This window comes from Sceloporus undulatus, chromosome 1 (genome assembly GCF_019175285.1).
Source record: "Sceloporus undulatus isolate JIND9_A2432 ecotype Alabama chromosome 1, SceUnd_v1.1, whole genome shotgun sequence".
NCBI lineage: Eukaryota > Metazoa > Chordata > Lepidosauria > Squamata > Phrynosomatidae > Sceloporus > Sceloporus undulatus.
In genome coordinates, this window is record NC_056522.1 from 45,335,539 (window position 1) to 45,360,270 (window position 24,732).

General features: G+C 40.8%; 1 protein-coding gene and 1 long non-coding RNA gene across 2 annotated transcripts in view; one reads left to right on the top strand and one right to left on the bottom strand.

Annotated features, from left to right (window-relative positions):
- Positions 1 to 24,732, bottom strand: part of ITPKB (inositol-trisphosphate 3-kinase B) — a 103,610-nt gene that overhangs the window by 9,828 nt on the left and 69,050 nt on the right. Inside the window, 4 exon segments of the mRNA XM_042445175.1 lie at positions 858 to 959; positions 3,907 to 4,111; positions 10,833 to 11,046; positions 13,366 to 13,465. Of these exon segments, the coding sequence (XP_042301109.1) occupies positions 858 to 959; positions 3,907 to 4,111; positions 10,833 to 11,046; positions 13,366 to 13,465 (621 nt within the window).
- Positions 16,102 to 24,732, top strand: part of LOC121919015 — a 50,299-nt gene continuing 41,668 nt past the window's right edge. The window contains exons 1-3 of the long non-coding RNA XR_006101371.1: positions 16,102 to 16,287; positions 21,057 to 21,216; positions 21,331 to 21,502. This is a non-coding gene — a long non-coding RNA (uncharacterized LOC121919015). The remainder of the gene's footprint in view (positions 16,288 to 21,056; positions 21,217 to 21,330; positions 21,503 to 24,732) is intronic.

Here is a 24,732-nt window from a genome sequence, read left to right on the forward strand (position 1 = left end):
AATTATGGGTTTTGTGTTTGTAATGGAGATTATGCAGTCTTTCTCAATTCTTTGCAGTGGCTTTTAAATAAGCCACCTTGGATATTTATTTAAAATGGAAAGGCAGGACACAAACTTTTAAACTTTTAATCTCAGAGCAAAGTACATATAATTTCTAGGTACAATAGCTTACAAGGCCAAACCTGCTTAGCTTCAGCTGTTTACCTGTGCCAAATTTAGTGGCCACTCCTAGGCTGTGGAACTCAGACATTGTGGGGAAGAGAACTGGGAAATGTTACTTTTTGGACTACTCACAGAATTCCCTGAGCCAAGATGGCTGGCAGGTTTTAGGAACTGTAGTCTAAAAAGTTAATTTTTCCAACCTCTGGTTAAGGCATTTTATATCTTTTGGATGTTCTTACCTACATGGAGAGGAGGAACATTATACTGTAAAGGTATAGATGTTAAACAACCCAGACCAGGGGTAGGCAACCTGCGGCCTGCGGGCCGGATGTGGCCCGGCGAGGCCTTGGGACCGGCCCCAGCCCGGTCCTGCCACCGATTGCCGCCGGGGCAATTGTCTATAGAAGCCTCAGAAACATGCATTTATATTAACATTTTTTTTAAAATCAGCAATTTTTTTCACGTGTCCTCCATTTTTTTTTAAAAAAGTGTCTTCCATTTGAAAATTTTGTCCTACATTTGTCCTGGTTTATTTATATATTTAATTTTTAAAAAAATTATTTAATTATTTATTTTTTGGCTTCGGCCCCCCAGTTGTCTGAGGGACAGCAACCCGGCCCCCGGCTCAAAAAGGTTGCCTACCCCTGACCCAGACCATGAAACAACAAAGGAAACAGTCTGTAATACTGACTCACCAGAATATTATGGTTTCCTTTAGTAAATTCTCTGAAGGCCTCCATGACTTGTTCCTTTGTTCTCGTCTTCTTGAAATCCCTGTTCACAGTGCCATCTTCCTTCTTTAAAAAGCAATGGAAAAATTCAAGGCTGTTACTCAAAAGAACCTTTTCATGTAGCTTTGTTAACATCAAATAGGATGTTGAATAACCTGTGATGAAGGAAGTTGCATGATGGCTATAATTGAATTAGCAACCTCAGCAGTTGCGGTGGAGGGGGGGAAGAGAGGGACAGCTTACTAACAAAGGGTAGACAGCTTACTAGAAAAGATCCAGGTTGCCTTTTCTTTCCCCCCCCCCCCCCTACATTTTGGGTGACATTAGCCATGTCTGTCTATTGGCAAATAGTATTCATTCAGTACAGAAGACTCACCTTTTCCCTGAAGCCCTTTGCAACTCTACCCATATATGTTGAAAAAGTTAGGAGATGCTGTGCAGCAGCTTTGAGGGGCATGAGGGTGGCTCTCAATAAAGGTGGGTGGGCAGATAAGATAAGAAAGCTCAATGACATGAATGGAAGTCCACTTGTACAATGCTGTATGTAGCTATATGAACATAATGCATTTTCCCTCACCCATGGATGGGAAGGGAGTAAGTCTGAAAAGATCATGAATGAGTCTAGTCATGGTTCCACATGCAAGCATATGATTTATTCACAGCCTTCCTGAATCTGGCACCCTACAGCTGTGTGGGATTACAATTTCCATAGTCTCGTGCCAGCATGGAAGGCAGAGTTATAGCAAAAGAAACTGTAATGCACATAGGTGGAATATCAATCTGTCCTGCCTAACACTGTCTGTTCTAGCTACAATGGATTTCAGAAGTTTGAGATACATTTCTTTTCTAGCCCTGCTATCCACAATCTCTTTAATCTACACACCCCTGACAACCTTGGAAGTGCCTGGTGACTACTTCAGACCATTGGGGTAGAAGTGATTCCCCCCTCCAGATCACCTATGCCCCATTGTTTACTCCCCAGCTACATCTGCTGCTTTTTTCTTTTCTTTTTTTACAAAATCAGGTATGACTATGTTCAAAAAAGGATGTGAGCCCCCAAAAATGGGCAAATAGAAATAAATGGGATAATTGAATGCCCCTGGACTTATCCATGTGTCTTGTCCATTTAGAGCTGAATTTCTTTTGGTGATGGAAGAGGCTGTGTGCATACTGCACCATTCCTACTGTTTCATCATTGCATGGGGTGTACAGAACTCTTGTGCCTGAATAACTCTTAGGCCTTTAGTATTCTAGAAGCCCTTGAAGTCAGGAGAAACCTGCACAGTTTATGTACGAATGTACACACGTTTATGTCCATGTGAATATGTATGTCTGATCCCTTGCTGGAAACAGGAGATACTAGGAGTCATTACTAAAGCATTAACCTTACAGCTCAGCAATATGCTTTGAAAAGACACGTATAAACTAGTTCTTTAAGGCTTCCTGTCTGGCAGCTCTAGCTGTACTGAAAAGGTCATATCTGAAGTTTCCAGCCATGAATTTGGCTGAAAGTTTGAAGAGGAGGTTATGTTTCCACTCCAATCCACTTCTCCTGCTTCCCTAAGATATCAAAGCAATGGTGAGAATATGGAAATGTCTTCAGCTCCAGCCACATAGGAAATGACACATCACAAGGCTCCAGAATGTGGAAATATTACTTTTATGGACTACCAACTCTCAAAATCTCTAAGCCAGCAGTAGCTATCTTGGCTCGGGAATCCTAAGAGGAAGTTCCCAAAAGTAATTTTTCAAAGCTTTGCTGAATTTCTACAACTGTTGGAATATGCAGGGAATCATGAAGCATGAAAAGTGCTCAACACACTGGAGGGTTAGAGGCTATGGAAAATCTAAGTTTCTGCACAGAAAAAGGCTGATTACATCCATCCAGGGCACCTCAGGAAGAGTTCATTCATTGTTCATTGTTGCTGTTAACTGCTCTCGAGTGGATCTCAACCCATGGCAACCCTGCTGATGAGACTTCTCCAAGACCCTCTGTCCTCTGCTCAACTCCTGCAAATTTATACCCGTGATCTCTTTAACAGAGTCCATCCACCTTGCCTACAGCCTTCCTCTCTTTCTACTTCCCTCTACCTTTCCTAGCATTACTGTTTTTTTCCAGTGATTCATGCCTTCTCATGATGTGTCCAAAGTACGACAATCTGAGTTTTGCCATCTTGGCTTCTAGGGAAATTTCTGGCTTGATTTGCTCCATGACCCATTTGTTGGTCTTTTTGGCTGTCCATGGAACCCTTAGCTCTCTTCTCCAGCACCACATTTCGAATGAGTTGATTTTCCTCCTATCCTTCTTCTTTACTGTCCAGCTCTCACATCCATACATGGCAATGGGGAATACAATGGCCTGTACGATTCTACCTTTTGTGCTCAGTAGTATATCCTTGTTGCAATAGCAAATACATTTCTATACTGCTTATCAGTGCATTTAAGCACTCCTTAAATGGTTTACAAAGTGTAAGCTAATTGCCCCCAACAATCTGGGTACTGATTTTAGCGACCTCGGAAGGATGCAAGCCTGAGTCGAGCCTGAGCCCCTGAGTGGTACTGAACTAGCAAACGTATGGTTTGTGAGTGAGTGGCTGCAGTACAGGCATTTAACCACTGCACCACCAGGGCTCTTGAGCACATGAACACAAAGGTACTCCTTACAGTGTCACAGATCTTTGGAGATTCAATGCAAACATCTGAAAGGGGCCTGAAAATATAGTCCACTGAACACTCCTGGGAAGGTAGGTTTGTGAAATGCAGAGTTTTGTAAGCATTTTCAGCTGCACTCACATCACAGAGCCAGTGGAAGAACTCACTTAATCTCAGAGGAATGAAAATTTCTTTATACTGCATTCTGCAGAGATGCATGAACATCTACCACAGTCACATATGATACAATATTTGACATTTTAATCACAGACACATGACTCTCAAGGGGTTTTCTTGGGGGACTTTCTCCTCCATCCCTCCCTGGCCTTAATATCCTCTGTTACAAACTTGATAACATTACCTTTATTCCCTCAATTCTGAACCCAAGAGTTGCTGTAGAACTTATTGTTTCCCTCCACTGCATGTATCGGGGCTTGGTTACTGCACGTTGAGAGTTCTCCTCCTCAGTTGGAGCACCAGGATCTACTTCAATCATCTTCTGATACATGTCCTTCCGCAGGCTTGGCTTCTTTCTGGCTTTTGTTAATTCTTCCTCCAAGTAGGTTCTGCAAGGACAATACATGTTATCAGCTTCAGAAATTGGTCCATTAATGCTATCATAGGCACCACGTGGGCAGGTTTAGGGCTGCTTGTATATTTCAGCCCACTGCAATCATCATCATGTATTCCAACATCAATGTAAGTGTTTGTATGTCATATATGTGTGTCTGTAGGAAAACAAATAGCAGGAAACTCAACGTAACTCTTGAGTTTTTCAGTAGTCGCCTTAATCCTGTAGGGGAAGTATGTCTTCATAAGTGAACTTGCTTTTGTAGGAATTAGAATTGGGGAGTTCAATAACATCCATATCCAGTAGAGGGCTGCTGTTATGTTACTGTGTAGCTGGCAAAATGACAGTTGCTCGATAGGACCGATACACAATGGGACTGATGCACAACAGGATGTGCATTGCATCACTCTCAATGCACATCACACTGATACCAAATGTACCACAGGCATTCTTGCCAGTGTCCTGTTATGCATCTACACAATTTACTAAAAGGGGCTGAAATTCTGTGAAATCCTGAAATCCTGTGAATATGTAACGGATTACACATTTGCAATTACTATATACTGTATTCACGATCCCTATGCAGCACCTAGTTTAGGGGCCAAATTGAGACTGTGAAAGTCCCCGAAACCCCAGTTATTAGTAAGTAGCCACTGCAATTGACAGGAGTCTGTTCCTTTGCTGATCAGGAAGCTGCTGCATGATGTTCCCACTCCCCTTTGTGCAAGTGATCTCCTTCCACAACTGGTGCAAGGGAGATTTGCAATGGAGTCCCTTTCCTGACTGTCACACCAGAGAACACTCACAGGAGGGGTGGGAATCACGGCATACAATACTGAAGTCAGCATTACAGAAATTATAATGCATGTGTGCAAAGCACTCTAGGGATTTCAAAATGTCCAACAGGTGCCAATTTTTGCCATCTCAAAGCACATGATGGACAATGAGCAACCAGGACCTTAACTGGCCCATGCATTCAGAACTGAGAGTTGTTACTCTTGAGCAGGACTGGCATGGGAAAGTGCACAAACAACACTAACATACTGCAGTTTGTTGTCTTTTAAAAGGGTCCATTGGGCTCATGTTTAAGACATGATGTTCCACCAGCAAATAATTTATCTTCATTTCTTTTTTGTTTCTTTATAGAACAGTTTAATAATGCAACTGTCCCTTCCATTTGAATACTTATGTATTAAGATTCCATTACATGAAGCTGAATTATTCTAAGTAGGTTGGGATGTTCTTGACATTATTTTGGTTATGTGCTATGACAGCTTTCACCTGACATAAAGTCAGGATGAACTGTAACATTATCTGCTATATGTTAACAAACAAACAAACAAAAATTCATCTTAAATCCTATGGTTGGCAACAGATGCAGCCAAGAAGTCCTTCTACTCTGCATCTATTGTGTCTGCAAAGTGTCATCCGGCAGAGCTATTCAGGGTAGTTAGGGATTTAACTCAGTTACCCACCCCACCCTGAATCCTTTGTTATAATCCACAACAGCCTGCTGTGACGCTTTTAATAATCACTTCACAGACAAAATCTCTCAGATAAGAGCCAACTTGGATGCCGGCTTTAAAACTGAGCCGTTAGGAGAGGTTTCCAGCGTCTCCACCTATACTGTTATTCTGGATCAATTTGAGTTCATCAGTACTGAGGATGTTGACAAGCTTCTTGGTTGCGTGAAAAAGACAACTTGCTCTTTTTTGTGTATTGTATCTTTTTTTAGTGTATTGTATATTAATTTTTTAACTCTTTTTCAGTTTATTCTCTTTTTTAGGGCTTGATAATGGTTTTATGTTAGGGGGAGTGTGGGGGATTTTGGAATTTTTAATCTATCTCTTTTAATTGTACCGTATTTTACTGCTATAATCCGCTTGGATTCCCTGAGATTAAGTGGAATATAAATAATAATAATAATAATAATATATTATTATTATTATTATTATTATTATTATTATTATTATTAATTGCCATGTTAATAACCTCTTAGCTAAAAGAAAGAAGAAAGACTTCTCTGCTAGCCTACTGAATATGAACCATTTTAAAAATCACCTTTCAATATGTTAAATATTGATAGCTCTTCTCCTATAAACCACACTTGTGGAAACAAACAGCTGCTTTGCTACACTATCCTGAATATACAGAAACTCTAATGAATGCATGTCAGATTCTGAGCTAAAAACATAAGAGCAGCTCTCCTGGGTCAGACTAAACCAGATGTGATCAACTATGTTAGAAGTGGAGGGGGGGGGGCATTTTCAACCTGCTTCACTAGCATGCTGTTATTGCACATTTTCCTGGAACCATAAATGATAGGTTTTAGCCTAATTTTTTACTGTTCTAGGAAATGTGAGGGGCCGAGAGAAGGAAAACGTGTGTGTGGTTTGGAGTTAAAAATGGTTGTTCTGAAGGCCACCTGCAGGTTGCCTTTCCTCCACCCTTGGTCTACAGGCTTCACAAGTCCTCATAGTATCCTGCCAGAAGCAATGATTCTGCCAAGAATCTCTGCTTTCATACTGTTCATTTGGGCAAAAACTGATTAACATTTGAAATATTTTATTTCTATCTTCTTCATGGTTGAAAAAGTTTATCTTAATAGGGCCCAGGAAATTCTACTGGGCCAGCCTGTTTTCAGACAAAGGGACTATTTCATCTTTTGGCATGTACAAATACAACTGCAGTGCGCCCTTCTTTTACGTGGGGAATCCGTTCCAGACACACACACACACCCCCGCATAAAAGAAATAGCGAATGCTTGCAGGAATGCAGTGCGGCGGCAGCGCGCGTGCTCCTTGGGCACAAATGCTATTCTTTCTTCCGGCCCGCGGTGCTGCTTCTTCTGGCACTGCTTTCAGCGTATAATGCGCCCGTGTATGACGCAGGTGCACTGTATGTTACTGACCTGTCCGTCCATTTGCAACTTTTTGTGGTCAATGGGAGCAAGAACTCAAAACACAGGCACACATCCTTTTTCCAAATCAGGTTTACCCACTTAGCCACTAGAGGTCTCTCTCTTCGAACAGCAAGAGCTATACCTTCACCTTACTCACAGTACATCAAGAAAATTATGCCAAGATATAGGTTAGCTACCATGAAATACTTCCTTGGTGGCTTTATGTGGTACCAAATAAGACTAAATCTTAAATGTCTCCCAGATTTGTGTGTACCCTAATAACCCAGGAACCAAATCCATTGTTGTTGTCATGTGCCTATAAGTAATTTTCAGCTTATCACAGGGTTTTTTTTGGTAAGATTTGTTCAGAGGGGATTTGCCCTTCTGAGGCTGAGAGTGTTTGACTTGCCCAAGATCACTCAGTGGGTTCTCATGTCGGAGCAGGGATTCAAATCCTTATCTCTCAGAGTCCCACTCTAACATCCAAACCACTGCACCACTCTCTATTCTGCTCCAGATTTGTGCCTACCCTAATAACCAAGCCCCAGACCCAGATTGTAATACAAGTCTTCACCAAGCTATGAAAGTTTTTAGCCCTTGACAACAGGTTTCCTGTGAGGTACAAACTGAGAAAAGTATGAGTGTCCAATGGAAAACTAATATTCTACTGTTCCATCCAAAAGTCTCAAAGCAATGAAAGTTTAAAGCGTAACATCAGCTAGTACAGGGGTAGAAAACTTGGAGTGGGGAGACCATATTAGTCTTTTCTTGGGAGTTCCACCCTTCTATTACTGCACAGCTGGATGTGCTGTTGCAATACCAAGTTCCAGCAAAAATAAGTCATATTTCCACTTTAGATGAGGAGTGCAAAGAGTGTGTGCCTTGTTTTTAAGCCAGGCTGCACAGTTTAACCAAAAAAACAAGGTACATGCTCCTCATGAATTCTGATCCAAGAAAAAGTGTTTTGTTTTGTCCCCCCCCCCCCGACTAGTACAACAGAAAATTCACTAATGACAGTAAAGCTGCAAAAACTGGTGGAGGCCTCATATGTCCTGCAAGTCATGTGTTGCTGACCCAAGATCAGAAGCAAAAGTCTAGCTAGTCTGGTATCCAGCTTACAATACCGTTTATCACTTTTGGGAAACAATTTGTATCCAGGAGTAAACTGACACAGTGCTTGAATATGGTCCTGTTCTTCATCAGTCTTCGAAGCTGTTAATAGATCTATCCCCCTTCTAATTATTAAAACCTTTTAAAGCCATCTAACCGAGCAGCTAATATGACATGTTAATTATGCATTGGGTTAATTTCCTGCATTGACAACTAATCAGTTTCCCTCATTATTTATTCCAAATAAAATATGGAATTACAATACTGAGTTAATCCTGACTTCTTTCAGAGGTCATGTAGATGCATGCAGCAGATGGTCATTGCTTAATCAGGGAATATATTAGAGTGGGGGGAAGGGGATACAAATCCATAGGTCACATGCAAACCTCAAGGCCATTTCAGTAGTTCTCAGGAGTTCCATCCCTACTCCCAACATTTTTGATTTTTAAAAAAACTTAAAAATGAAACTTCTGAGGGCATGGGGAGCAATTTCACTATTGTGGGGAGGTAAAATAATAATGATAATAATAATAATAATAATAATAATAATAATAATAATAGTAGTAGTAGTAATAATATAATCATCATCATCCCGCCCCTCTGTGCAACACAACCGGGGTGGCTTACAAGATTAAAACATACATTCCCATCTTAGTCCTATGCGAGCTTTTTACAAAGTTGGAAGTGACCAGTTTCAGACAAAGGCCTCTTCTGGAACTAAAACATCCCAGTAAAGGTGGGACTGCTTTTCACATCTCTTGGACCAGCAGTTCTCTAATTTGGGCTCCAGGTGTTTTGGACTTCAGCTCCCAGAATTCCCAAACATCAGCTAAACTAGGAGCTGAAGTCCAAAATACATGTTTGGGTGTTTGGTGTTTTGGACAAAGTTTAGAAACCATCATGTTGGAGGGGTATGTGGGGCATTCTGAACATTTTTAAAAAATTAAAAGAAATGTTGGGATAGGCTAGTGAAGAGCATGCAAATCCCCTGGATCTCAGGTAGTAGTGGCCCAATTCTGTATTAAAGGCTATATTAATCCTGGATGGACTTATTCATCACTTCTTTATCCATTTTCCTAGTATATACTAAATCCCTGACATCTAACATATATTCTTTGTACCATTAAATGAAGAATTCCTACTGCAAATTGAATTGGTTGGCTAGTATTCTTCTTAGAAGAAAAGTATGCTCTGTACAACCATATAGTTCTGAAACCCAACACACTCACACACTTTCACAGAAACCCTAGAGAACTGCAGATTTACAGACTGCCTCTAAGTCAGGCAAATGCAATCTTCCATTATCTCCCTGACAAGGATGTACTTTTTTGGGAAAAAGTACTGGTTAGCCCAGCTTAGAATGTTTTTCCATTTGTTCATGCAGCTAATTTGAACTTTGCTTTTCCTTAGCCCAAGTAGATTCCAAACCAAACACTGCAAACAGTCTTTTTCCTCACAAAGAGTAAACTCATGATAACACAAGACAGTGAATTTCTTTATCCTTGAAGGGTGGGATGAGGAAGAAAGCACAACTCAGTATTTAGAGTGCCATTACAGGTAATGCTCCTCCAAGTCTGTGGTTTCTTTAGGACATTTTCTCCACAGCTTGCACAAGACTGCCAGACAATTAATTTAATTTTCCACTTTTAAAATGAATTTGAATCCACATTAACTAGAAGACACACACATCCCTTTCTTTTTTTTTCTTTTTTTGCATTTTAGCATGATAACATTTAGGAGCAACTGGAGAGTGAAAGATATAATTAAACCTTCTCAAATTGTGAAAGGTTATAGATATACCACCCCAGTCCCAAATTATCTGGAATTCCCTAAGCTTTCCTGGATAACCTATTTTAAGTAATTTGTGTAAGGAAACAGAGTGCTCAATCTGGTTACTGTACTAAAATCTGCAATTATACAATTTGGAATACTGAGATCATTCTTGTGGTGGTAATTTGAGATTTCCCTCTGCCCCCAAAGACTAAAACTTAATTGGTTTTTGAAGAGACAATAACCTCAGCTATAATTCAAACACATATAAACAACTGACCTGTGTTGGTTGTTCAAGTGCAACTGAAATGTAGACTGGCATTAGCGCCAACAGTTTTTCTAGAGCTGCCTTACAGCTGTATATGATCAGTCAAGAAATGCACACACACACACACACACACACACACACACACATACATACACACCCAAACACAGACCGCAAATTACTTTCATCCAAGGCAGGAGGAAAAAAAACCACCTGCAGGGCCTAGCCAGACATTATGGGAGATGTGCATTTGACACCAAGGCTACATCTGCACTTTGACACCACTTTGACTGTCACGGCTCAGTGCTATGGCATCCTGGTATCTGTAGTTTGTTGTGGCACCAGAGTTCTCTGACAGAGATGGCTAAATATCTCATAAAACTACAAATCCCAGAATTCCATAGCATTGAGCCATGGCAGTTAAAACAGTGTCAAACTGCATTATTTCTTCAGTGTAGATGCAGCCCATCACATATCCCCTAGCTTGCAACAGCAACTAATAAAAGAAATGTGCCATATGAGGGCACCACAATCAGTGCTTCTATCACCTCTGGCATATAGCAGCCAATGGAGCATGAACCACTATGTATGACATCACTGAATCCTGGATATATTTGACCAGGAATTACTAGGAAGAAGTGGGTTGTGTTTCATCAAAGCAAAACTGACCTGACTCCCATCTTGCAGTCCATGACACAAGGAGAATCAAAATCAGCCAGGAGATCTTCCATTTGATTGTACCGTTCCCCATCTTTCACTATATCTCCATGGTAGGCCGGAACGAAAGGCTTAAGAACATCATTCATTAAGTGGTCCAAGCAGCGCTGTTCAGATTCACAGTGCTTTTTCAGTATCCTCCCATTTGCTGCAGCTTTGAAGCTACCTGAGAGAGAGAGACAGACACACAAAAAAGGGTGGTTTTTTTAAAATCCACATACCTTTGGAATATCTTGTTTTTTGTTTTTACCAAAAAGACTAAGTACAGTTAGGTTGGATATATGTGGAAGTTTCAAATGACGAAAGGATTAAAAAAAATATTGTGCTACTGATCCTTTACAGAATGGTGCAGGTGTAAATGGAGAGACCATGCTAATTGAGAGATTATGGGCATTCTGGCCCAAGGAAGTAATTTTTCTAGTTGGACTGGAGTGCATTCCTTTCTGGCTCTATTAGAACCTTGATCTTTAAGGACCAGGAAACATTGGCTCTGACAAAAGATTCAGCCCATTTGCTGTCAGCAGTGGCATCACTCCTTGAAAGCCAACAGCGACAGGAGAAGAGAGAATCCTTCTGTCCTTGGGTCATCAATCCAAGGATTTATTCATAATGTATATCCACATGTATAAATCTAGAAATTTTAATCAAAAAATTAACCCCAATAACCTGGGTCAACTTATCCATGGGTCAATGTAAGTACTGTACTTGAACTATTTTTTTAAAGTAACCATCCCCTTCTCTGAGTAGAATGGTGAAAGGGGAGAGTTTAGTCCAGGGGTAGGCAACCTGCGGCCCGCGGGCCGGATGCGGCCCGACAAGGCCTTGGGACCGGCCCCAGCCTGGTCCTGCCGCCGATTGCCGCCGGAGCCTTTGGCCTCTCGTGGGAGGGTGTGGGGCATTTGGCCTATCAGGAGGAGGCGGGCAAGGGGGGCAATTGTCTACAGAAGCCTCCAAAACATGCATTTATATTAACATTTTTTAAAAAATCAGCAAATTTTTTTGTGTGTCCTCCATTTTAAAAAAAATAATCCTCCATTTGAAAAAATTGTCCTACATTTGTCCCGGTTTATTTATTTAATTATTTTTTTAAAAAAAAATTTATTTAATTATTTATTTTTTGGCTTCGGCCCCCCAGTTGTCTGAGGGACAGCAACCTGGCCCCTGGCTCAAAAAGGTTGCCTACCCCTGGTTTAGTCCATCCTGTGAGCACCTAAAGGAAACAAGGACTCCCCCTCCTTCTGTTGCAGTGCTGTTTCTGACCTGTTTGGAATGACTGGGCAGGAAAATGGCTGCAGTGGCAGCTCTTTGCCACTGCCCTTCAAAGGAGCACTGAGAAGAATCGGACTCTGAGGGATTTGAACAAGATTTTTGTGTATGTTTGTTAGATTGTCAGGGTTAAAATCATGCAAAGTTATCACATTAAAATTGAAGGATGCAAGCAGTCACTATTTGCTTTGCTATGCCTTTTCATCCTTTTTAACATGTGCACATCTTCTTAGTCTCACCTGTCTCTGGTCACCTCCCACACACATTGCACAGGCACAATTTACCATAGTTCCCTCCTCATCCAGCCAGATTTTATGGGGAGCACAAACAATTATGCCTGCTGAAGTTTTATAAGTTCTTTGGCATCATCTCTCTTTGCTTCTTCCTTTACAACCTTCGTTACATGTCCCTAAGTTTTACTTTTGACTTAGCCATGGGTCATATCAAAATCCCTAATTTTGGCTCCCAAACCTGCCCATGAGTTATACATGAGGCCAACTAATAGAATCATAGGGTTAGAAGAGACCATAAGGACTATCCAGTCCAATCCCCTGCCATTCAGGAACTCACAAAGCACTCCCAAGAGATGACCACCCAACCTCTGTTTAAAGGCCTCCAAAGAAAGAGACTCCACCACTCTCTGAGGCAGTCTTCCACTGTGAAACAGCTCTTCCTAATGTTTAGGTAGAACCTCTTTTCCTGTAGCTTGAATCAATTGTTCTGTGTCCTAGTTTCTGGAGCAGTAGAAAATAATCTTGTTCCTTCCTCAATATGACAGTGTTTCAAACATTTAAACATGACTATCATGTCACCACTTAGCTTTCTCCTCTCCAAGTTAAACAATCCCAGCTGCCTAAGCCACTCCTCAGAAAGCACGGTTTCCAGGCCTTTCACCATTTTGATCACCCATTTCTGAACATGCTCCAGCCTGTCAACATCCTTTTTGAATTGTAATGACCAGAAATGGACACAATATTCTAGGTGAGGTGTATGTATATGTATGTGTACACACACACACAGTAATCAGTCACTCATTTGACCTGCCTCTGTATGCAGGAGGAAACAGGATAACTAAAACCACATACATTGATAGCTGTATACCCAGAGGCAATACATTAACATAGTTAATTATCTTAGCTCTAAAAAGAGATTTCCTTCCTTCCATTAGACTCATTAGATGATGTCTTCCTTTGAGATATATATAGAGGACAACTTGTACCTGCGTGTCCTGCTAGTTGGATCCAAGGATATTTCTTCTTGAAGGACATAACAAAAGGAGACCAGTGCACCATATTCTTGATCTTTCGCCATGACTTACTCTAGAAAGGGAGAAAAAAAAAGAAAATGAATTGAGTAATACATAGAAAATGTATTCTCAGATTTCTTTGACAAGTGCATAAATGTGATAGTGGAAATACACTCGTCCCTCCACATTTGTGGCTTTGGCTTTTGCGGATTTGATTATTCATGGATTTTATTAATGTTTTCTCTAGGAATATCTAGGCCCTCCCACGCAACTCTATGGTCAACTTTAAACAAAAGTTGTACTGAAGGACCTAGAGATTCTTAGGGAGAATATTCCGCTATGCATTTGTAGCTCCTCCAGCATAATTCTATGGTCAGTGTCTGGCAGATGTTGACCACAGGTACTAGAGGACCTAGAGATTCCAAGAAAGGTATTCTCTCAGGTAAAAACATAGTGTTTTTGTTACTTGTGATTTTTCCACATTCACGGGGGTCCTGTGCCCTTAACCCCAGTGAATGTGGAAGAACAAGTGTACTGGTGTAAGAATAAGATGGGTTTAACAGCTAGGCTAAACAAAACAGCAGCTAAATAATCCAACAATCAACCAATACAAGACTGACCTACCTGTTAAGATCTAAGGAAACAGCTAGCCTGTTGAAAGCTGGATATATAGAGGGACAACTTATGTTTATGTACACTTTAGGGGGAAAGATACATCTTTAAGAAGAAAAGTGCAGTACCATAGCAACACAAGTTAAAACAGAAGCAGTGCAGCACAGTCATGTGGCCCATGAATAGGGCTGAAAGACACTTTGTTGGACCACTACATGTCCAGGTAATAAGTTGTGACTGCATGAGAATCTAGTGAGCAGGCAGATAATGATAATGATAATGATAATAATAATAATAATAATAATAGGTTTTATTTGTAGCCTGCCTTTCCAGTAACCTGATCAAAGCGGCATACATACACAAGAAGAATATAACAACACAGAGTTAAAAACAGAGTTAAAAGACAAAGTCAAATACAAGGGGCAGGCAGTTGGGAAGTCAAAGTACAAATTCCGGGGTTGATGATAAAGGGTAAAGAATAAAAAATATTTAGGGTGGAAAGGCTTGCAGGAAAAGATATGTTTTCAGATTCTTATTAAAGAGAATGCAGTGGAGCGGAGCTCGATAGGGAGATTATTCCAAGATTTAGGGGCAGCAACAGAAAAAGCCCTCTGTGTGGTCCCCGCATATCGCGTTTTTGGGACCTCCAATAATTTCATCCCAGTTTACCTGAGTGTGCGGGGCGGATTGTATGGGGAGAGGCGGTCCTCTAAGTACCCTGGGCCCAAGCCATTTAGGGCTTTATAGGTCAACACCAATACCTTGTATTGAGCCCGGAAGCGAATAGGCAGCCAATGAAGATCCTTCAAAGTAGGTGTTATATGGTCAGACCAATCTCGCCGCCATATTCTGACCATGGTAACAAGCCAAGTAAGCCAGCTGATTGTATTAACTAATTAGAAAGGTATAATTGCCTTGTGGATCTACTGGGACTTGGGAGCATTCATTGAGTCCTGCTCTCCATGCTGGTAATGTATGCATGCTGCTGTATCTGGATTTTGTACTGTGCTATTTATATTGTTCTGTTTGCTTCAGTTTTTTGAGACTTCTGTTAAGTAAAGTTTTTGTTAAATTTCCTCAAACCTCTGCTGTCATTTTTTACTTTAATACTCACACCCCAACACTACAATAGGCATGTTTTCAAAGAAGTAGCCATATTAGTCTCTTGTAGCATGAAAAGGAGGCAGAAATGGGGGGGGTGTGCAAAGGAATGTGGCAATACCTTTAAAGCCAACTGGTTTTTATTTTCACATGAGCTGTCATGGATATAAACCCCTTTCTACAGATGGAATACCGAGTGGTATTAAGACCTCAGGTATAAACCATGTTTATACAGTTGTGGGAGTGAGATCAAATGTAATAGGATGCAAATCATGTCCCGTGCTCTAAATTTTCAAAGGGCTGGGTGAGGTGATACAGGCCTTTCAGATCTTTACAGTGATCAGTTAGTGTTGGTGTGTGAAAGCAATAAATCTGCTTCCTACAAGTCATTTCCCCTGGGTTCAAAACTCTCTGGGTTTAATCTTCTCTTTGAGTAGATTCCTATTGTTATACAGTATGTGCAGTAATGAGGGTATTAATATATTTAGTGTATCATGAAGTCATTATCTTTGTTCATACCTCCACTAATGGTTTGGAATTTCTGACTATAATTCAATTCAGCAGTTTCTCTTTCCAGTCTTCCTTTGTGATTTCTTTGTGAAGGACTGCAACCTGTAAAATCCCTTCCTGTATATATAGGATAGGAATGTTGAAATGTTCTGCAACTGGTTTTTGGGTATTGCTATTTCTAATGTCAGATTTGTGTTCATTGCATAGAAATTGTCCTGTTTGTCCACTGTAGAGCATAGAGAGGCACTGCTAGCATAGACAAATTTTCTAATCCAGTCTTCATCAGACTAAGCACAGGGGGAGCAGAAAAGTCTAAAAATTACCCTGACTCAAGTCCAAGCCAATTCAGCAGCACATGTGGAAAACTCCTCTACAACCTTCAAGGTGAAATCTGATACCAACACACTTTACAATGGTTCTACATGTTTACAGACTCCCTCTTGAGGGCTTGTCTAACTACAATTCCTGTAGCTTCAACACCCTGCCAGGATGATTTTTGGACATTCTGCCTCTTTCTGCTCCCCACCCTCTCCACACCCATCCTGGTGGGAAAGTCCTGGAAGATTAAAAAAATTGGCTTTTATAAAATGGCATCTTAGGGGTCCAATAAAGACACTATCCAACTTTTAAGACAACAGGAACATTCAAGAGGACTCACTCCTTTGCCTTCTGGTAATAACACCCTTCCATTTTCTACACTTGTATATAATAATAATAATAATAATAATAATAATAATAATAATAATAATTTATTTATAGCCCGCCCAATCACAAGGAATCCAGGCGGGTTACAACAGTAAAAATAAAGAAAATAAAATACAATAAATAAATAAAATACAATAAAATTAAAGAGAGCAAAGTACATTCACAGTTAGGCCTGATGGAAGTTGGGCCTCTCTTTTTCACTCCCTCTCAGGTCTGATGATGATGTCATGGAGGGAGGGCTCTTCTTCTTGAGGCAAGAATTTTATTTTAATTAATTTTAATTTAATTCTTCTCATTAAATTTAAGAGAAGAATTGGTGGACAGAGTGACATAAGTCACAGTAAATGGGGAGTAGAACTAGGTAGGGAAGGCCTGCCGGAAGAGATCCGTCTTAAGAGCCTTCTTAAAGGCTGTAAGAGTAGAAATGTCACGGATCTCCTTCGGCAGGTCATTCCATGTCTTCGGAGCTGCGATGGAAAAGGCCCTCTGGGTGACTCTGTATGACTGATCTTTGCTTTTACCGTCATGTTCTTGGCTTCAAAGAACATATTTCTGATTTCATGAGAAAGACATCTGCTTTGAGCATTTGTTTTGATTACAAGAATGTCACACTGCCCAAACAAAGCAAAGCTGTTCTGAGAACAGTTTCACCTTTCATTAATGACTCTATTAAAAATGGTTGTCCCATGTGGGAATGTGCTAAAGAGGGAACAAGGCGGCAGGGCAGGAAAAGATCCCTTGCAGAAAAAAATACTGGAAGAGTTGAAAATACCTGACAGTTCAATTTCTAAACTCTGCTGGGTGCATGCACACTGCTCTGTGGTGGGTTGGACCCCTGGTAGCACAAGAAGGCCAGAGACTGGAGCATTACTTTAAATTTCAAATCCTTCCTTTGGTGTCAAATGCTTTTTCTCTTCTAAAGCAGCTATAGTGGAAGTAGCAACTGTATGGCCCTCCAGATGGTATTGGACTGCAGTTGACAGCAGTCCTAGCTAACATAGTCAAAGACGAATGATGACGGGAGCTGCAATTCAATCAGCTCTGGAGCACCACAGAATTCCCATTCCTTGAGTAGCTGCTGAAAGCAAACACTGCCCTAGTCCAATGGCTAGTCACATCCAATGGGTCAACGGGTTTTATGTATGTGTTGACTTATCATTCAGAAGCTGATTTAATGGATCTACTCTAGTTGGTGAAGGTTGGGGAGTTTTTTTATTTATTTTGTTTTGGAAGGGACACACTTGTGGGTGCATCTTTTTTTAAAAAAAAAGAACTTTCAGCCAAAACCATCAGAAAAACTCTTCTTAAAAACATAGGAAAGCTTCACTTCTTCCTGAAGGAAAATTGTTTCCCACAAATTGTTCACATGGAACACAGAGCTAATTAAGGCAGAGGCATTTCTTATCTCAAAGCCAGAAGGCTGGACAAACCATTGAGGAAGACAAGACGCAAACAGAAAACAATGGGTGCAAATGCCTAATTGCACAAAACCAGACACCCAGCATTGTCACTCTGATCGATCCAGAATCATAATCCAAGTTCACACAAAAAGAATTAGCAGCGAGCAAGATAAATAAGATGCACAGCAAAAACAAAATACTGAATATTATGTTAAAACTCTGTGAAAATTAATACTGCAGAGAAAATCAGGATCCCTGCTTTTGCACAATGGTCTTGAATATCCTATTGAGACTAGATATACTCTTTCATTCCATACATGATATGCTTTTTAAAAATCCTTCTGCTGCTCAGCACATAATTATTTTTCCTTAATTACAGGTGAGGAGAAAAATCTAGACCTAAAACCATGTATGTGAAAGTAGCCTGGACTGCATGAACTGCACAACAGCAGTGCTGTGGTCAGTAAGGTGAATTCTGAGTGAGGTGAATTTTCTCCAGCATCTATGTTTATCCATGGTGCTATGTCTCCACTCCTTTCACATACAGATTAGCAAGGTTTCAATACATAGAATCATAGAATTTGCTTCTGTGCCCTTGACTGCAGCTGAACACAGAACTCTGGTGAGTGAAGCTTTTCTCATCACCTCATCTCCATACCAGGAAAGCGTCCTCCTTCATTCATGCCAGGTAGTTTTTGAAAGCACACAGCAGGGCTTGCTCATACATGGAGCCATTCCATTTGGAGACATTTGGCAACAAGTAGTCACTAGTCCATTCATTCTGAGGCACCAACCAATTCTCCCAGAAATGGGATGTTGCTTGGACTGCACATCCCATCATCTCCCATCATAAACTATGCTAGCTAGGACTGAGGGGAACTCCTGGAGAGGCTGTTCTACACATTGTCACAAATAACGTTCAAGACATACTTTTAAAATGCAAAGATTTCAATGTACTGTATGCTCTAAGAAAAGAGTGGGAATATGTTGCTGTCTAGATGCTGTTGGACTGCAGTTCCCAACAGTTATAGCCAGCAAGGCCAATGGTAAAGAATTTTCAGAGCTGCATGTCTGGAGACTTCCAGAATTTCCACCTGTGTTCTAGGTGCTGCCATTCACACATAAGCCTGACTAAAGAAGCATTGTGGTTCTATTCAAAGGAAGGCTTTCTCCATAAACTTCATGAGGAAGAACAGTATTTGCAGCATACTTTTTAGAACTCCCCAAATCCCAAGCCAGCAAGATTTCCAGAGACCCCCAGATTCTGGGAGTTTTAATACAAAAATTATTTTCAAGCTTGATGGTGGTGGTGGGGGGGAGCTGATGTCACAGCAGAATTTTATTCCAGTCCCTATTTTTCAACCACACCTCTCTCATTTAATAGTGTATTACCTAGAAGATGTACACAAGTGCAATAAAAGTAAATGGAATACAAAGGCCAGATTGAGTGATCGATTGCACTAGCTGAGTGATCGATTCAGTGCATTTGCTGCAATCAATTATTGCATTGATTTACTGATTGCATTTGTATCTGAACTCTTCCCCAAAAATGGAACTGCTGAAAGCTCACAGTAAGAATAACTAGTAACTTTTAAAAATGCAATTTAAATACAAACAGTTAAGTTTAAATCAGTTTAAATCACAGTGATAAAAATACAGCAGCCCCCCCCCCCAGTAAATGTCCCTTCCTCAGCAAATATTTGCCTGCTAGTGAAATGGTAACAGAGAGAGGTCTCCCTTCTACAATCTTGGAACAGCCACTGAGAAAATCTTTTCTCTCATCCCCACTAGACAAGGCTCCAAGGGTGTGGACACAGAGAGAAAAGCCTTCCACAAAGATTTCAAATCCCAGACAAGCTCAAATAGGAAAATATGGTTCCTCAGATGACCTGGACTCATGTTATATAGGGTTTATATTACAAGGAACTTCAGAATTAGAGAACAAATACTGCCCCATATGGTAGTTACACTGTATTCATACTTAAATTAACTTTTTCAAGTATCTGAACAGTAGGGGTGGACCAGCCTGTTTTAGAAATATTTTTTTGCATATCAGTCATGCAAAAATATTTCTAAATCAAAACAAAATCAAAACAAAAAAAGTATTGGGTGTGGTTTCTCCAGCTGTATTACAAGCAAAGTCATACTTGATGAGGCTCTCTTTCTGTGCAACACCTGAAAATAGAAAGCTGTTTGTGACCTGGACTTGTAACACACGTTAGCTTGTCCTCATGACAAAAATGTTTTATTCATGGACATTTAACCAACTAATTGCTTCTTTCACTTCAACTACTTTAAAAGATTCTAATCTCTACAAGACAAAGCAAATGTATACATTTTTGTATATTTTTTGTATACATGGAATCACGGGTTGGTAATCAATGGAAATTAAGGACAGAATTCTATGTGCCCTGACTTGGATGTAAGCCCTGCTGATCTTAGTCTGGCTTAATTCTGAGCAAACAAACACTGGACTGAGTTATACATTTTACCCTTATGTACACACTCCTATAACCATAACTTTCCAATACAAATATAAAAAAGTGTCTCTTGTTGGTGGTGTATGCTTTCAAGTCATTTCCAATTTATGGGCTTGCCTTATAGCATTTGTAGCATTTACATTTCTATACCACTTATCAGTGAACTCAGCACTCTCTAAGCAGTTTACAATGTATAAACCAATTGCCCCCAACAAACTGGGTACTCATTTTACTGACCTCTGAAAGGATGGAAGACTGAGTTGACTTTGGAGCCCTGGGATTGAACTCGCAACCTTGTGGCTGCAGTATCAGCACTTAACCACTGTGCCAACAGGGCTCCTAAAACTTGTCTTGACAGGTTTTATGCAGAGGGGGCTTGCCACTGCCTTCCTCTGAGGATGTGTGACTTACCCAAGGTCACACAGTGGGTTTCCATGGCTGAGCGAGGATTCGAGCCCTGATCTCCTGAGATGTATTCTAACAGTTAATCCACTATACCATACTGGATCCCAGAGATGGCTCTTGAATATCACTGCAGATGGCTTTGAAACCACAAGAACATCGGGAAGGAAACAGCTTTGGCAATACTGATTGCATGATGTTGTCACCTATCTATACTTGCCCTGTCCCCCCCCCCTCCATCCATTTTCATTGATGTGGGACACACATGAATGACTTGACAATGGTGCAAGTCTCCAGATGCAAAACATCACTCTCAGGTGAGTGGCAAGAAATTGCAAGTCACGTGGCATCACAGTATCCTCTTTCTCCCTGTTTCACCTCTTCCTAGCTATTCCAAAGCACCCTAGTTACCTATTTTCCCTTTCTTCCTTTCTTTCTAACTTCAATGAGGCAGCAAAGCTCTGAAATTGCATGGAAAAAGAGGCAAAAACAAAACAAAAATTCCCCAAGGCATGCTTGGTATGGGTTAAGGGAGAGCTGAGAAAGCGAGCGTAATGGAGGCAACAGCCCAAGTCACACACTGACTGAGTGCAATGATGGATGGCTGCAAAGTGGTAAGTTGCCATTTTTTTCCTGAGTGACAGTTGCAAGAATGCTACTGGTGCAATAATGTCCTTAGAGCATGTTTACTCAAGAAAGAGTTTCTGATCCCATCCTTCTCTTTACAGCCACCTGCATCCCCTGAAAAGCCTCTCCAGGGAAGAGAGAGGGATGGGAAGGGGCAACCTAAGCGGGATGGACACTGCCTAATTTGGGGCAGTTCTGACCACTCTCAGGCTTTCGGGATCCCAGTGGGGCTGCTGGAAGGACAGCAAACTATTCCTCTACAACCATCCTCAGGTAATCTAAACTGGTTCCAAAATAGCAGGTATAACAATCATGTCTGAAGAATACACACACACACACACACACACCAAAAAATGAAGATATAAGGAGGGTTTTTAAAACCATGATGTGGCTGCTAATCATGCAATCTAGTCTGAGCCTCAGGACAGACTCAAAGGGAAAATAATCCAGAATAGAAAGGTACATCCTATGCACATAAACCTTAGCTTCTGCAAAAGTTATTCTTTCTTAACCAGGCAGGGTCCAGATGTGCTGGCTACAAACCCCATAATCCCCAGACAGATGGTCATGCTGACTGCAAATGTTGGTAGCTTTAGTTTGACACACCCAGAAGGGACTGAATTGGAGACAGCTGACCTAGGTCACTGTGTACACGGGACCATCTGAATGGGCAAGATAAATGGATTCAGAGGCATAGCTGTGTTAATCTGGAATATCAGTACACAAAGGGATCTTGTTGCACCTTTGAGACTAACTGTATGTATAGTTAGTCTCAAAGGGGCAAGATCAATGTTCAGGAATAGTGACAAGAGGGCCAAGAAGGATCAGTCAAAACAGTGGGACTATTTTGTTGGCAGCCTTCTTTATCAAGTCCATGCTTATGCAAAGCTGTAGGTTTTGCCAAATTGCTGTCAACATTTCTGAAGGCATCTTCCTATACCAACAGAAGGGTTTCCACTAAGAATGCCAGGAGCTCTGTACTTTGGCTTCTTTGTTCCTTGTTGGCAGAATACACAGTTGGATTCCCCCATGCTTTTGTTTCTTTTCTTTTCTTTTTAAAAGCAGCTCTTTGCTTTGACTGATGTAATAGAAATCTCCAAGGGAGTTTGGGCTTTACATCAATAAGACTCAACTTGCACAGAAGAGGAATCCTCCTATAAAAACACAAACATAAGTCACTCAGTCCCAGGATAAGAGTGACTGCCAGAGCAGTAACTGTACTGGAGCCAAATTTTTGTTTCCTCAGCAGTCAGTCAACAATTGTATAGCAAAAGAAAACCTTGAGATACTTCAAAGCTTCAAGAATAGTACATATTACCATGATAGCTCCTTAAAGAAGGCTGTCAACAGATTTCCTGCGTAGCCAAGGCTTCCCAATCCTAAGGGTGATCGTATCTCTTGATGAGTTAGAATCCCAGTGGCACATGATGGGGAATCTCCTTCAGAGGTTTAAACATGGAGGGCTAGTTCAAACAGTGCCTTTCTCATGTTCAGGATACTAACAACCATTTCCCAGTGGCACCATCCCATTGAGAACTATGTCATTTAAAGACTCCTTATCTGTGCACTGCTCAATTGAGTGTGAAGCAGACACACCAGCACCTGTTCCCTGGGAACAGTGGCACTGGATGCACACAACTGAGCAATGCACAGATAAGGCATTCTGACATTTCACCATATGCTCCTGCCACAAGGAAGAATTTTTCAGTGGCCTGCACACAAGAGACATCGACCTTTATTTTGGCTACTATGAGCCCAAAGGATAAAGCGACATTGTCAAAAACAGTGACAAATTCAATGAGATGCTATCAGGTTTCTAGCCTAAGTACTTTCTACTGTTTGAGATGAGCAGAAGGAAGAAAGTTTGGACATATGGAATTAGTCTGTTCATATTTAGGTAATCAAATTTGTGAGTTAGGATAAGATACAGCACCCTAGTAGGAAGAGGGTGCTCATTCTGTTTAACTTCTCATAGCTTTCAGTTTCTTGTAGATGACAAATGGCCTATACATATGTAGCAGTTTGCAATTCTTCCTCCTGATTTCTTAACAGCAATCTTCCATACTCCTCTCCAGTATGGAGATGTACAGAAGCAACATCCTGCAGAACTCACCTGTCACATCTGTATAAGAATAATTGTGCACTTCAATTAAAATCAATAAAGCAAACTTCTCCAATATCGATTAGTTCATTGTGTGCCCTCTGGTGTAATACCTTCCTCATGTGCAGATCACTGAAAACCACTTCCTGTAATGGCGGAGGAATTTTCCAATTATATGTGAAATTGCTGTGTGCAATGCTTATGAAAATCGTACCATCTACACGCATCCTGGGATTTGAGGAGTCGCAGTTACCTGTATATTTTTTTTCTTGAATGGCTTCAACGCACTGGTGATGCGCCATCCTTGTAACTTTGAATTTCTTCACCTAACCTCTCCCATGCCATCTTCAACAATGCTGACAGTCCACAATTTAAGTGGTTCTCTCTTACTACAGAGATATTTGGCACCAAGGAATGTGTAGATGGGAACTCACTGCCTATAGAGACCTCTTTCTCCAGCACTGACAATCAACCATGGCTTGATAGACTCTAGGAGCTAGCTTGCCATTGCTTTCTGAGGGAAACATGCCACACCAGTCTATCTACTTCAGCAACAGAAGTGTATGCTTAAAACACAAATCCATCAATTGTTCAGTAAGCAGCTGGTCTCCCACCTAGGCAAAAATTCAAATGCATCCAAATTTTGCATGCATTAAATTTCTTTCAGTTCTTTTGAGAATTCTTTGTCATTCACAGGAATTGTCTTCTCCTTATTTCACTTTTCTCTTTGACTTGCCTTTAAGGAAAATCAAGTGCTTAGTAAGCCATCAAAAAGCCACATTTATTGGACCCTATAGATAATGTAACCTTTAAAGGGTGGAATCAACTGTTTGCTGTGCAAACATTCTTCTTACCCTATTATATAAGAGCATCTAAGAGCATCCAAAAGAGCCCTAAAGAAAGGGAGAGAGTGTTTGCTGAGAAATGAGTCAACCTATTTTTCAGGCTTCACAGTGCAGCCAGCCAAGGAAATGGTGTGTGTGTGCGTGCGCACATAAGTATGTGCGCGCACACGCACACACAACTTTTAAAGAAACTGAGTGAAGGTTATTGGAATCATGTTTTAATTTCAAAAAGGCAAATACCTTTCCTGCCCCAACAAGATAATGAGGCCCAGTTTTGTTTACCAGCTAAGGACAAGTCTGCCCATTTGCAAGCCCTGGCAAGCAAAAACATCTGGCTCAATGGCTTGCCACTGGAACCACAGATTTAAGCCTGGCTTCATTCTTTTGGAAAGCTCTGGCACATACGGAGCAATCATCAAGGAGGAGATGCCAACACAAGTGCTATACAACCCTGGGGAAGATTTATTGCTTGTTGAGAGCAAAAACCGTAACCCACACTACACCAAAGCTTTCCTTTATTTATTTATTTATTTATTTATTTATTTTTGCATTTTCCT